At 43.8% G+C, this 13,860-nt stretch overlaps 1 protein-coding gene across 2 annotated transcripts in view; it reads right to left on the bottom strand.

Moving 5' to 3' along the window:
• Positions 1-10,989: 10,989 nt before the first annotated feature.
• Positions 10,990-13,860, bottom strand: part of GTF2E1 (general transcription factor IIE subunit 1) — a 92,570-nt gene continuing 89,699 nt past the window's right edge. Inside the window, exon 5 of one of the 2 annotated variants that reach the window (XM_039528774.1) lies at positions 10,990-13,247. In XM_039528774.1, the coding sequence (XP_039384708.1) occupies positions 12,817-13,247 (431 nt within the window). In that variant the 3' untranslated portion in view covers positions 10,990-12,816. The remainder of the gene's footprint in view (positions 13,248-13,860) is intronic. The other variant, XM_039528770.1, reaches the window with a different exon arrangement.

Raw genomic sequence — 13,860 nt, 5'->3', positions numbered from 1 at the left:
TCTTTCATTATGGGAGGTCACTTCTTGGTGCTCCGATGGTGCATGGATGTGAGTGTTTTCTGTATCCTTCTCAGTCCAGATTAGAGGAATGTCTCCAATGTTTCATTAGCTACATGTATAAAAGCTGCTAAGTCTCCCTGCATCCCCTCCAGAAGGCTGGGCTGTGATTACACGGAAGACAAGTGTCCTGTTTATTGCGCTCATGCTATTCCTTCTCCGATTCTCTTCCCACAGACACAAGCTGTTTTCAGAGAGCAAGTGTTGAATGCAAAGCCCCACAAAGGTTCTGAGACCTGCCTGTCTAGATATGCTCTACCCACAGCTGTAGATTTTAGAGCTGGTTTGGGGTATAAAAGACTGGGTTTCTATGTTGCATCCAGTAGTTTTTGTCCCAAAAGGCGGGGAAAATGATAAGTGTAAAAAAATCAAAGAGGTGCATAAAACAAGACAATCATTATGTAATTCCCCCTTGAGTGGGTCTAGATCCCTGCTTCTTTAGCTTCAAAAACACATGAGCTACGAGAATTCTTGTGATTGGAACAAGCAGAAGTTCCTTTATTCTCTCTGTCGATCAGCCACAATAGGTCTACAGGGAATACACACACTAGTCACTAAAATTCCAAATGTGCTAAGGGGCTCCAGCCTGCATGTAAAATCAAGGCCAAATGGAGAATCATAATCCATTGTTGGTTGAGAATGTTAATAGCTTGCCGCAGTGGGGGCAAGGTGCCAGCTTCTCTCAGATGAGCAGCTTTTAAGGCCCTTGCTCATGTAGTCATCTCTTGATGCAGACAATCTCACTAGTTATAGTCCTTGTCTCCAATCTTCCCTTTGGAGGGAAGGTTATTGAGCCTCTTGTGGCAAAGCAATTTAAGAGTCATCAGATTTCTTTGATCCCCTTCTGTCAAGCTGTAGTCCTGGATATTGTTAATTTTTACCCAACATAAAGAATGAACACCCACCCCCCGTTTGACTCAATTTTATTTTGACAAAAATAAGAAAGAACAGAAATAAAGTCTCCAAAGAGAAAGCACAGTGTGTATGTGGTTCCTCTTTAACATGCTGCATTCGTTCTGCATCACAAAATGGCAGCTGCCCCCATAGACAGTAGACTCTTAGAAACCCAAAGGGGAAGTGCAGTAAAAACAAAATCATAGCTACCTAGCTGCATACATCAGAGGCATGGCACAAGGACTCGTTGGTCTCAGTTGATGTTGACCTTCTTCTATGGATGGAAAAAAAACATTGGGTGTCCCGTATGGAATCATTTAGATGCATCAAACAGTGTTGATACCATTGACCATGAGGTTGTGCTGAGTGGCTGTTTTTTCTTTGGTGAGAACCCAGCAGCTGTTTGACAATTGCCCATCGGCCCTGCAGGCTTTCTTGTGCAGGGTAGTGAAAGGTTCCATTTGGTCACCTCTCCTGTCCAATATGCATCAGAAATGGAGCAGAGAATATACAAAATTAGAATTACAAGTTGACTCTCAATCATTTCCTAGTCAGAGAGAGGTTTGTGTGTCCATTGCAAACATAAATCAATTTATACATTTCAAGTGCCATCTCTCTTTCTCTCATTTTTGGCCACCTGAACAAATAACCTTTCATGCGTATAATTCATTTAATTTGTTTTGTGTATTTCTAATGGGTTAGGTAACACCTTTCTTGGAGCAGACTCCATTAGCATGTAAATGAACAATTTCCACAAGGAACTCATTAGAACAATGCCAAGTCAGAGGGCCCTTGATTCAGAGCAAACCCTTCTAGTCCATTGCTGTAACAAAGATCCCAGTGCTAGTTTTAAGTTGAGTAGAGATATGCAAAAGTAAAAATCAAACAAATATAGAAAAGCTGGACAAGGTGATGGTGACACCTGTCCCAGACTAGCCTAAATGATAGATTTCACCATGCACATAGTTTATGAAGATAAACTGTTTTATTATTTACTTGGGAATAATTACAGTTGGGTGACTGTCTAGATTAGTGATCTACAGTTGCTGTTGGCATTAGCTCCTATCTAACGGCACAAAATTCTATATCTATCAACTCTCAAATAAAAGGAGTTTCAGGAGAATTGGGAAGCCTAGCCAAGTTACTGGATTTATTTTAGGGCTGTCAAGCAATTAAAAAAATTAATCGCGATTAATCACACTGTTAAATAATAAGAGATTACCATTTATTTAAATATTTTTGGATGTTTTCTACATTTTCAAATATATTGATTTCAATTACAACACAGAATACAAAGTGTACAGTGCTCACTTTATATTAATTTTTATTACAAGTATTTGCACTGTAAAAAAAATAGTATTTTTCAGTTCACCTAATACAAGTACTATAGTGCAATCTCTTTATCATGGAAGCTGAGCTTACAAATGTTGAATTATGTAAAAAAAACTGCATTAAAAATAAAACAGTGTAAAACTTTAGCACCTGCAAGTCCACTCAGTCCTACTTCTTGTTCAGCCAATCGCTCAGACAAACAAGTTTGGTTACAATTTGTAGGAAATAATGCTGCCTGCTTCTTGTTTACAAGGTCACCTGACAGTGAGGTGTTCTCATGGCACTGCTGTAGCCGGCATTGCAAGATATTTACGTGCCAGATGCGCTAAAGATTCATATGTCCCTTGATGCTTCAACCACCATTCCAGAGGACATACTTCCATGCTAATGATGGGTTCTGCTTGTTAGCGATCCAAAGCAGTACAGACCGACGCATGTTCACTTTTATTATCTGAGTCAGATGCCACCAGCAGAAGGTTGATTTTCTTTTTTGGTGGTTCGGGTTCTGTAGTTTCTGCATCAGAGTGTTGCTCTTTTAAGACTTCTGAAAACGTGCTCCACACCTCGTCCCTCTCAGATTTTGGACGACACTTCATATTCTTAAACTTTGGGTCGAGTGCTGTAGCTATCTTTAGAAATCTCACACTGGTACTTTCTTTGTGTGTTGTCAAATCTGCAGTGAAAGTGTTAAAATGAACAACATGTGCTAGGTCATCATCCAAGACTGCTATTACATGAAATATATGCAGAATGCGGGTAAAACAGAGCAGGAGACATTGAACTCCTTGGGGGAGAATTGTGTCACAAATTTAATTAATGCATTTTTTTTAATGAGTGTTATCAGAATGGAAGCATGTGCTCTGGAATGGTGGCCAAAGCATGAAGGGGCATATACATGTTTAGCATATTTGGCATGTAAATACCTTGCAATGCCAGCTACAAAAGTGCCATGCAGATGCCTGTTCTCACTTTCAGGTGACATTGTGAATAAAAATTAAAAGGTTTAAAACAAATAAAAGGAAGTTCTTCTTCACACAGCACACAGTCAACCTGTGGAACTCCTTGATTGAGGAGATTATAAAGGTTAGGACTATAACAGGGTTTAAAAGAGAACTGGATAAATTCATGGGGTTAAGTCCATTAATGGCTATTAGCCAGGATGGATAAGGAATTGTGTCCCTAGCCTCTGTTTGTCAGAGGGTGGAGATAGATGGCAGGAGAGAGATCACTTGATGATTACCTGTTCTGTTCATTCCCTCCGGGGCACTTGGAATTGGCCACTGTCGGTAGACAGGATACTGGGCTGGATAGACCTTTGGTCTGACCCAGTATAGCCATTCTTATGAAGCAGGCAGCAGTATCTCTCACAAATCATAGAATATCAGGGTTGGAAGGGACCTCAGGAAGTCATGTAGTCCAACCCCCTGCTCAAAGCAGGACCAATCCCCAACTAAATATATACAAACTTATTTGTCTTAGAGATTGGCTGAACAAGAAGTAGGACTGAGTGGACTTGTAGGCTCTAAAGTTCTACATTGTTTTGTTTTTGAGGGCAGTTATGCAACAAAAAATATCTAAATTTGTAAGTTACACTTTCATGACAAAGATTGCTCTACAATACTTGTATGAGGTCAACTGAAAATACTATTTCTTTTATTTTTATAGTGCAAATATTTGTAATAAAAATAACGTACACTTTGATTTCAATTACAACACAGCCTACAATATATTTGAAAATGTAGAAAAACATCCAAAATATTTAATACATTTCAATTGGTATTCTATTGTTTAACAGTGCAATTAAACCTGTGATTAATTTTTGAGTTAATCGCATGAGTTAACTGTGATTAATCAACTGCCCTCATTTGTTTTCATTATGCAAACACAGGAGGGTACGCAAACAAAAAATTAAAACAGATCAAAGGAAATACTTTTTAATGCAACATTGAACTAACTTTTGCAACTTGCTGCTGCGGGATATTATTGAACCAATAGTTTAGCTAGATGAAAAAGGATTAAACCATTATAACAGACCCGCAGTGACTTTATTGCTGTCACTAACTGGGACCTTACCCGTCATATAAAACATTAGATTGTTATGTGCATTGTGAAAATTTCCCCATTCCTTGGAAGTATCTGGTAAAGGAATCTATCTGAAACAGGACTGCATATTAGGATAGCTGGATTATGGGTTCATTCAGCCATAGCACATCCTATATTTCTCATCCTTATAGCACCTCATTTCTGTTTAATGCACATTTTAAGATTTTTTTCCCCAAAAACACATGGCCTAGGAGGGTGTGCAACAATGAAATGTCTCTCAACAAGAGTCAGTGTTAAAGTAGACACATTCCCTCTTATCCCAGCACTCTCCAATCTTCTCCAAAGAAATCACTAGCGGCAGTGATGGATGTTCAAAGCATGCACATCTTCCTGTAAGGAAGCATTGTTATGGCATAGTAATTGTAATTATGGTGACAGGGGAGAGAGAACAGCCCTGTCTCCCTAAAATGATTTCACAGTCTCATTTGCACTTGAAAAATAAATCTTGTTAGCTGCAAGGAAATTGATCATGAGAAATTCAGCAACTCCAAATATTTCGAAGGGATGAGAAGAATAAAAAATAAGCTCCACGAAAATCCCATCAGCCCTTTTTGTCATGCAGAAAAAGAGAGTAAATGAGCTCAAGTGGTTGACTTCATTGCCAAAGTCCTTTACAAGTGTTAGTGGTCATGTCCGGGAAAACCTAGCTGTATGGTAACCCTGCTCTCTTTTCTGTTTGTAAGATGTGGCTTTTTTCCTCATGCATTGGGATCCATATGATAACACACATTGGTTTAGTAATTTAAATTAGCCAGGTTTCAGAGTAGCAGCCATGTTAGTCTGTATCCGCAAAAAGAACAGGAGTACTTGTGGCATCTTAGAGACTAACACATTTATTTCAGCATAAGCTTTCGTGGGCTACAGATGCATCCGAAGAAGTGAGCTGTAGCCCACGAAAGTTTATGCTGAAATAAATTTGTTAGTCTCTAGGGTGCCACAAGTACTCCTGTTTTTTAAATTAGCCAGTTATCCATATCTCTTCCCCCCCCCCCCAGAACAACATTTGATCAGCCTTAATTTGAAGGCTCAATCCACTCTGTTTCTGCAACAGATCAGGGCAAAGTTTCTTCCTACTGATTTGTCCAGCTCTTGCTCCCCTGTATTCCAATCACAGTGTGTAGCTAAGTTAAAGTGCAGTGTCTATAACACATTGCAGTGGAGCTGAATCAGTCCACATGCAGCTGGATCAGCCCCCACTTTGTCATTCTGGCTGATTCATTAGGCTCAGACTATTCTAAGTGATGGAAATTATATTTAGGTCAGAAATATATTCTAAATATAATGGGTGTTTCTAAAAGCATCTTATGCAGAGACTCACTGTCTGCTGCAGATAGGACAGCATGTGGATCTGCAGAACCATGTTAATTACTGTCCTTACTACATTTTTATGGTACAAAAGGAGCTCCCAAAATTTGATTTTATTTTGTTAATTAGGTGCTCTCTAAATAAGAGAGCCACCTTCTGGCAGTTCTCACTAAGGAGCCCAAATAGGAAAAAGCCCAGATATCCCCAAGTAATGGGGAGTGTGTGTGTGTGTGTGTGTGTGTGTGTGTGTGTTTTTGGGGGGGGAAACACGACACAACAAATAGCAAAAACTATTGTTCTACAATGATGTTGGAGATGAAAATGTTTGGAGCCACTGATTGATACATAAACTGGACAGATGCTGGTTGTGAACCAATGTCAGGGATAGGGCAGGAGTTTGGTGAGGTGCCTGTGATTCTAGGGGGTTCACCGACACCTGTAAGGGTTGTGTTACCATCAACTCTGCAATCCTGGGTACTTCTGCACTGCGCAGCTTTGGCTCAGTGCCCTGGCACCGGCAGCTTGCTCACAGCACAGTGGCCTCACCCTGGCTACAGCTTGCAGGGTGACACCAACAGCCCTTCCAGTCCTGAGCCTCTGCAAAACCGTCTCCCCTGCAGCGTCCTGTCCCTCTCACTGGCCCCTAACAGAAGTTTAAATTCACTGCCTCCAAAGGGGCAGGGGAGACACCAGCCTGATAGTTTGGCTGAGGATTCTACCCTTCAGTTTAATACACAGTCCATTCTATGCATCCGAAGAAGTGAGCTGTAGCTCATGAAAGCTCATGCTGAAATAAATTTGTTAGTCTCTAAGGTGTCACAAGTACTCCTGTTCTTTTAACTAATTCTTGGTTTATTACAAAACCATCTAAGTTTATTAACAAAGAACAGCAATTTAAATGATAACGAATAATAGGACAGACAGGACGGTTACAAGTAAAACCAAACCAAACAGGGCTTGTAGTGACTAAAACTTTATTCTGTCAAGTAACTGTCTTTGTCTAAGCAGGTTTCTCACCTGTAGTCAGTTTCCAGCTCCTCCTGGGCCAAGTTGAGCCACTTTTCATGACCTCCAAGAATACTGCTCCTCTACGTCCCACAGGTGATGGGTATCCCAAAAGTCTTTCAGCTTTTCCTTATATCCTCAACAGATAGCGTTTTTTTCTCAAAGTCAGGAAACCCTCCTGGGGGCTCAGCTTTCTGTATTCACCTGGGAGCCACTGCCATGTTAATTTTTCAGTTTCCTGTGATTTTGCAATGGAAATGGACTTCCTGCAATCCCTGATGCAAATGAATAGTCCACTGTTCTTGGCCACACCTGGTTTGATTTTTCAGTTGAGCTCAAGAGGTGTTGGCCATTCTCCTTCCTCTGGGAAAAAAAACCTGTTTTTGCTTCCTGGGTCTGTCTACAGACTCCCAAAACATAATATCAGAGTAGCTATAAATTCACAAACAGCATTGTTACTTACATTTCACAGTGATAGTAATGGCTAGCATGTTGCTAATTTTCAAATGGTATTACAAAACACCGTTTAAATAAATATCATGACAAGTGTGTGAGGTGTATTGAGCTAGTCAAGTCAACTGAATTGTGCTGATACATGCAAGGGGGCCTTTTGCCATCTGGCATTGGGGTGCGCTTAGTGTCACAGTGGCCATTACACTGTGGTCATGGACTCCTATTCCATAGGGCAATGGCCTTGGTTTGATGATCCTCTGAAGGCGAATGGAACCTGTCAGTTTCCAGAAGGCTCTGAGGGAATGTATTATGTACTCGGCGGACCACTCCATTGGTGACCCAGCTGGACTTTTTAAATGGCCTAACATTGTCCTGTTCCAGAAACTGAGCTCTGCAGAGCAGAACTGCTGTTCCTCCTTAGGTACAATACTGAGGGGAGGCGGCAAGAGAAGCTGGAAACTGACTGCAGGTGAGAAACCTGCTTAGACAAAGACGGTAACTTGATGGAATTAAGTTTTAGTCACTACATAACCTGGGAGCTAGAACACTCCTCCCCTTACTGTTTGCCTGAGGTCCCCTTCACGCCGGTATCCTGTTGAGTTTGCAGCTGGGTTACAGATCTGGGTGGGGTGCTATGGTTCTGTTGCTCCTGCTCGTCTATTTCTTTGGGTGGTGTCCAGACATGATTGAATATGTTAAAGCAAATGTGGGTTAAGATGCCTTGAGACTCTTGGCTGTTAATGCCCAGATTAATACACCCTAGCCTGCTATGTGTGAATCACAGCCACTGTCATTGTGGCCAGGACTCCTGATGGGGTCTGAAAACGTCAGTCCTGAACAGGCTGAAGAGGCTCTTTGCTCAGCAGTGTGATGTACTCGCTCCCCTTTAGGGACTGAGCCCATCACAACCCCCTGACTCCATTCATTTGGGTTGCGGCAGACTGGAAATCCAGCAGAGAGCTGCTACGTAGCCATCCAGAGCCTACCTCATATGGTCCCATCCCAGGAACCTGTTTTATGAAGCATTTTCATCATAGAATAGCTGAGCACTTTGCCTCATTGCTCAAGTTCAGCTGCACCCCTATGCACACTCATTCCCAACTGTAAACTTTCCATTTCATTGATGAAAGCAGCCTGGTTTATGCTTCATCTGTTCCCTGTTACTTCTTGCTCCCCAAAGGGCTTCAGCAGGAGAGAAACGAGAGCTAAGCTTTCTGCTTTTCCCCCCACTAAGCCTTGTCAAACTTCTCAGCAGCCAGCCAGGAGTGCCAGGGCATCATGAAGTCAAGGCTCTTAGATCTTTGAGGGCAGGGGTAATTCTATTTTTCTGCCCTTCCTCCAGGGGATCTCCAACTCCCCTGCTGCTCTGCTAGTGCCAGTCTGCTTAATCTGAATCTGTTTGAAGAAGGCAGCAACAGGGAAAAGAAAAGTTGGAAGGACACATTGTTTCCAGGCAGCTGCTTCTTGGGATCGATGTGAACAATCAGATCAAACCCTCCTCCAGTCTCAAGCTATGGTACATCCCCTCCAGATAGCCAGCCAGCCTGGCAATTAGCCTGTCTCAGGAGGTAAATTCATTTTAAGCAAGGAAGGCTGCATACTTCATTGTGATGGGAGCAGCGCTCTCTCAATCAGTGATAGCTGGCACCTGCATTTCTTACTGGCTTTGGGATGTTATATATAGTACAACAAACAACAGAGACACATGGCTGAGACAGATTTCAGGTGCTCAGGTACCAAAGTCCCTGGACTACATAAATAGGCTTCTTTTTTTCTTCTCACTGGAGGTAGAGGAGCAATCCTGTGGCCTGGTGTTTACTAAGCAGACAAACTGCAGATGATGCTGATGTCAGGAGCAGAAACCTAGTGCAGTGGAGTTACAAGAGACTGTTGTGCAGGCTGGTCTTGTAGCTAGATCACAGGATTTTAATTAGCAGAGGCAGTGTGGTCCAGTTGTTAGATTGGGCCTCCATCAGAACTCATGGGCTCAATTCCTGGCTTCACCATTGATTTGCTTTGTGATTTCCAATCTTGCACTTGGCAGTGCTTCCCTTTCAGCAATTGCCACAGTGACAGTTCTCTGGGATAGTGTGTGCGCACAGTCCCTCTTTACAGAGTACATTTTAAAAGTGCCATTGGCCTTCACTGCTCCTGTTCAAAGGAACATTTATCACAACAGGACAATAACTGTGCATTGCTGTCCTTTCACTAGAGTCCTGAACTGGCTGGGATAAACTGGCCAGCAGATCCAGGGAGTCAGCAGCTGTTAGGGAACAGTACACCTGCTCACATACCTACCTCCAGTCTCCCAGCAGAGTGGCATCTCAGTAAATTGCCACTGATGGACCAGGAATGCCAGGAGTGCCCTATAAACATTTGGATGGATTCCTGATGGAAGGTATATTATTAAGTTTGGGAATCTTGTCGAATGATGTAATATAAAGATGAGACATGGATAAAGCCCAGTTTTCTACCATAACTATAAGCCACAGTAAAATGTGTTACACACAGCCTATTCCTTTATAATCTCTCATACACCAGATGCTTGATGCAACAATGGTGTGACGAAGTTCCCCCTCTACCTTGGTGGGTCCTGCGCTTATTGGCAGATTTGCTCACCTCAGTGATCTTCCCCACAGTCTGGGTCAACTCCTCCTGTGTCTGATCAGGAGTTGGGAGGTTTGGGGGGAACCCAGGCCCGCCCTCTACTCCGGGTTCCAGCCCAGGGCCCTGTGGATTGCAGCTGTCTATAGTGCCTCCTGTAACAGCTGCATGACAGCTACAACTCCCTGGGCTACTTCCCCATGGCCTCCTCCAAACACCTTCTTTATCCTCACCACAGGACCTTCCTCCTGGTGTCTGATAACGCTTGTACTCCTTAGTCCTCCAGCAGCACACCCTCTCCCTCTCAGCTCCTTGTGCCTCTTGCTCCCAGCTCCTCACACGCACTTCCTCTCCTCTGGCTCCCCCACACCTGACTGGAGTGAACTCCTTTTTAAACCCAGGTGCCCTGATTAGCCTGCCTTGATTGGCTGCAGGTGATCTAATCAGCCTGTCTGCCTTAATTGGTTCTAGCAGGTTCCTCATTACTCTAGTGCAGCCCCTGCTCTGGTCACTCAGGGAACAGAAAACTTCTCATCCAGTGACCAGTATATTTGCCCTCTACCAGACTCCTGGTACCCCATTGGTTTGGGTCTGTCACAATGGGTAACACTGTTCCTTTGCTAAAGCTTTAACAAACCTAAGATCTGATCCTGCAAATACTAAAGCACAGTAGAAACGACTAGTGTTTGCAAGATTGGTTCCACAGTTTCTAGCCAATGGTCCCTGGTATCTACTCCCTTAAAATGTGTCACCTTGTATTCAGCTTCCTGAAATCTGTAAAGCTCCTTTCCCTCAGCTGACCACTATTGGGCATGATTTAGCGTCTCTGTGGTTTGACAGCCATACTTATCGTGTCTCATACACATTTCCATGCCATATTAGCCATTTTAAATTGGCAGCAAGACAACTTTAGGACAGCCAGCATTTCAACAATATTCACTTCCTCAGCAAAGGAAAAAGAATGGGAGTGCTAACCATAAGATCCCTCTGACACAGGAACCAACCATGGCTCCCAACTACAAAAAACACCATGGAAAACGGTGCAAAGGATTCTGAGATGTGTCCAAGGAAGAACCAGTGATGACACTGAAGGTGGGGTTATGGTTTGAACGCAGCTGGAAGGCTTTCAAATAGCATATTAAACATATCAGAAGCCCTAGAAGAATCAAACAATCCCAGCTGAGCAAGCAATAAATAGATTGAAAAGACAACCTAGGACAGAAGCATCATTTTATTTGTTTATTTAAAAAATGTCAAATTTAACACGCTATTTTTAAAAAAGGGTAAAATATCAAGATGCTGAAAATAAAACCACAAAGGAGGCATCACAGGGCTAGTCAGTATAAAATACCTTTACAGTTTAAATGCTCGGCAAATCTGTACCATTCGTGTAAATCAAACAGCACTTGATACTGCCTCTAAACACAAAATCCTTTTATCACTTTGTTTTACCATAGCACTGGATAAGAAAACACAAGGATTAAAAAAAAGTAACACTTTTAAATTGAAAGGTAACATTACAAATACGATATTGCTATAGGCACTGGTAAAAATGGTTTTCTTTGAACAGGTAGTGCAGTGCCATGCTAAATATCAGTATTGAGAACTCTGCATAATTCCTTTTCAAATTATACAAACCTTTTGGTGTTAGTGAAATTAAAAATAGCTATGCTGGTTCCCTGGTACTGCCTGGCTGACAGCCCAATCTATTGTGAACTCAGGCTGTAACATCGGGGCTTAGACGGGTTAAGGTGAGGGGACAGGCAGTAACAGTATACTGTACTGAAAGTATTCTCTGGGTAGCTCAGAGTACTCTACCAGTTCAGTTCCTTCAGTGGGTTTCATTACACTGAAAATGAGCCAAGACTTTCAAATTTGGGTGCTTCAAGTTACATCTGTCCTTGAGGTGCTGAGCACCCACAGCTTCCATTGAAACCAACAGGCACTATGAGCAGGCTCAGCACTTTTGAGAATCAAGTTATTTGTTAGATGCTTATCCTGAAGTCTCCTATCTGAAAATTCTGACAGATGGGAGTGGAGGGTGGGGCATGTGGAAGAGGGGAACAGGCAAGGACAGGCCTGTCTTTTCACAGAGGACTGAAGTCCCTGATCACTGAAAACAGGAGATTGAAAACCAGACAGTCTTTCAAATGAGCATCACCCAGGGATCTGTATTCTCCTTTCCAGAGCTCGTCTCCCATTTTGCTCCCCATCAGAAAGCAGCCTCCTATCTACATCCCCGGTTACAACGAACACCATCAGCTGTCCACTCCAGGGCTCCTAACCGTGTTGGAAAAGAATCTCAAACACGACTTGGCCAAAATACATGGTTGAATCTAAGCAACACAGCTCAGTCTGAGCAAGCTTGGGCTACATACAGACCCTATTGAGAGGTTTAGCTAGAGACCTGTAAGAAGACTGAGAACGATAGGGACCACGTATGGTATCTGCTCACATGGTTGTTTAGAAATAAAAATCCCTGCACACTGCAGTCACCTGCAACGGGTTAGTGACAACCTCACTGCGTCCGGTACTACAGCCCAACCCTGCTCAGGCACCATGTCCACATGCAACTGCATCTACAGCCTGTCTCAGCACCCAACGCACAGACCCTCAGTGTCACTAGGAGCAAGGCCTGATCAGACCACAGAGCAGCCAAGTCCTCCGCAAGGAGGGAGCTGGACTGCGTCAGAATCTGTTCCCTGGCCTTCTATACAAAGAATAAACCTCCGGCTAAAGGAGGGTGTTGGGCTAAAGCAGCAGCAGGTGAGGGCCCCCCTGAAGTGGAGCTTCACCCTGCAAGCTTTCTCTCCTGATTCAAAAATATCCACATACTCCACCACCCACCTTTGCTCCCTCCCCTTTTGGCACACCCAGCTAGTTTTAGCCCCCACTGTGTGGGATGCCCAAGATCAGCAGTTCCTTTCGCCAGGGAGCAGTTCTAAGCCCCAAAGCCCCTGTATGGCAGACTACAGGGAAGGGAGAGATGCAGTTCAGTCTTTTGTTTCACTAGGGAGTCTCCTGTTAAAATTCACCTTTAAAAGCTGGCGGGGTGGGAAAGGGTTAATCAAACATATCCTCAAACATACGCTGCCCCATGGCTATATAAAGATCCTTCTCCTCTGGGGTCATTTGGGCCACCAGCTCAGGCCGCTGGCTCACTTGACTGTAAGAGAACGGACGTCCGGCCACCATGACAGTGGGGTCCTCTGCCACCACTTCAAACTCCTCCTCATCCTCTTCATCCTCGAGCCCATAGAGCGTAGCTGTGGCAGCAGGCAGGCGGGGTGGGGATTCCTCCTCTGATTCACTGGTATCGCTCTCAGAGTCGCTGGCATTGCCGCTGGCTAAGGGAGCGGCCCCCCCCACACCAGCTGCAGAGACAGAGGGGGTTTTCTTCTCATGGATAAGCAGGGCACGCATCACCTCCTCGTTATCGTCCAGAGTCGCGCGGCCCTCCCCACGTTCCTGAAACGCATCCATATCTTGACTACCTGCAAGAAAGCATAAAGGAATGATAGGCAAGTCATCATACCAATACATCATGCTGGCCATTAAGGAGGGGGCATGATGTGCCAGTTAGGGCAGCCTGCTACTGGGGGTCAGAACTCCTTAGATCTAGTCCCAGCTCTGTCACTGACTGTATGGCCTGGAGCAAGCTGTTTCCCTTCTCCTCTGCTTCCTCCCTGCCCATCTTAAAGTCGAGATAGTTCTACTTGCCCAGCAGACCTCAGAGCAGGGCGAGGCTTAACACATGCTAACTGCTGACAGACTATGTGAAAGGTCTATAGCCACAGTGGTTCCCAACCCATGGGGCACAATGGGGGATACCCCACTTGCAAGAGAACGGCAAGCTGTTCTGTATCAGATAATGCATCAAGAACAGGTCAATTCCAACCCTACTTATCACCTCTTACTCACCTCTGATCGACCCATAATGCCAGCCTCCATCATCTGCTCATTCATTTTCAAACAAGCCCCTTTGTGCTATCTCCCAGGCTGCCCCACATGCTTGGGAGCAGCAGCTCCCCATAGACATCCACAAAGCTATCTCATTATCCACCTTCAGATCCTCTCTCAAAACTCTCCTTGCTGTGATGCCTACAA

Source organism: Mauremys reevesii, linkage group 1 (genome assembly GCF_016161935.1).
Source record: "Mauremys reevesii isolate NIE-2019 linkage group 1, ASM1616193v1, whole genome shotgun sequence".
NCBI classification, from domain to species: Eukaryota; Metazoa; Chordata; order Testudines; family Geoemydidae; genus Mauremys; species Mauremys reevesii.
The sequence above is the reverse complement of the archived record's forward strand: the minus strand, read 5'-3'. Positions and strand labels throughout refer to the sequence as shown.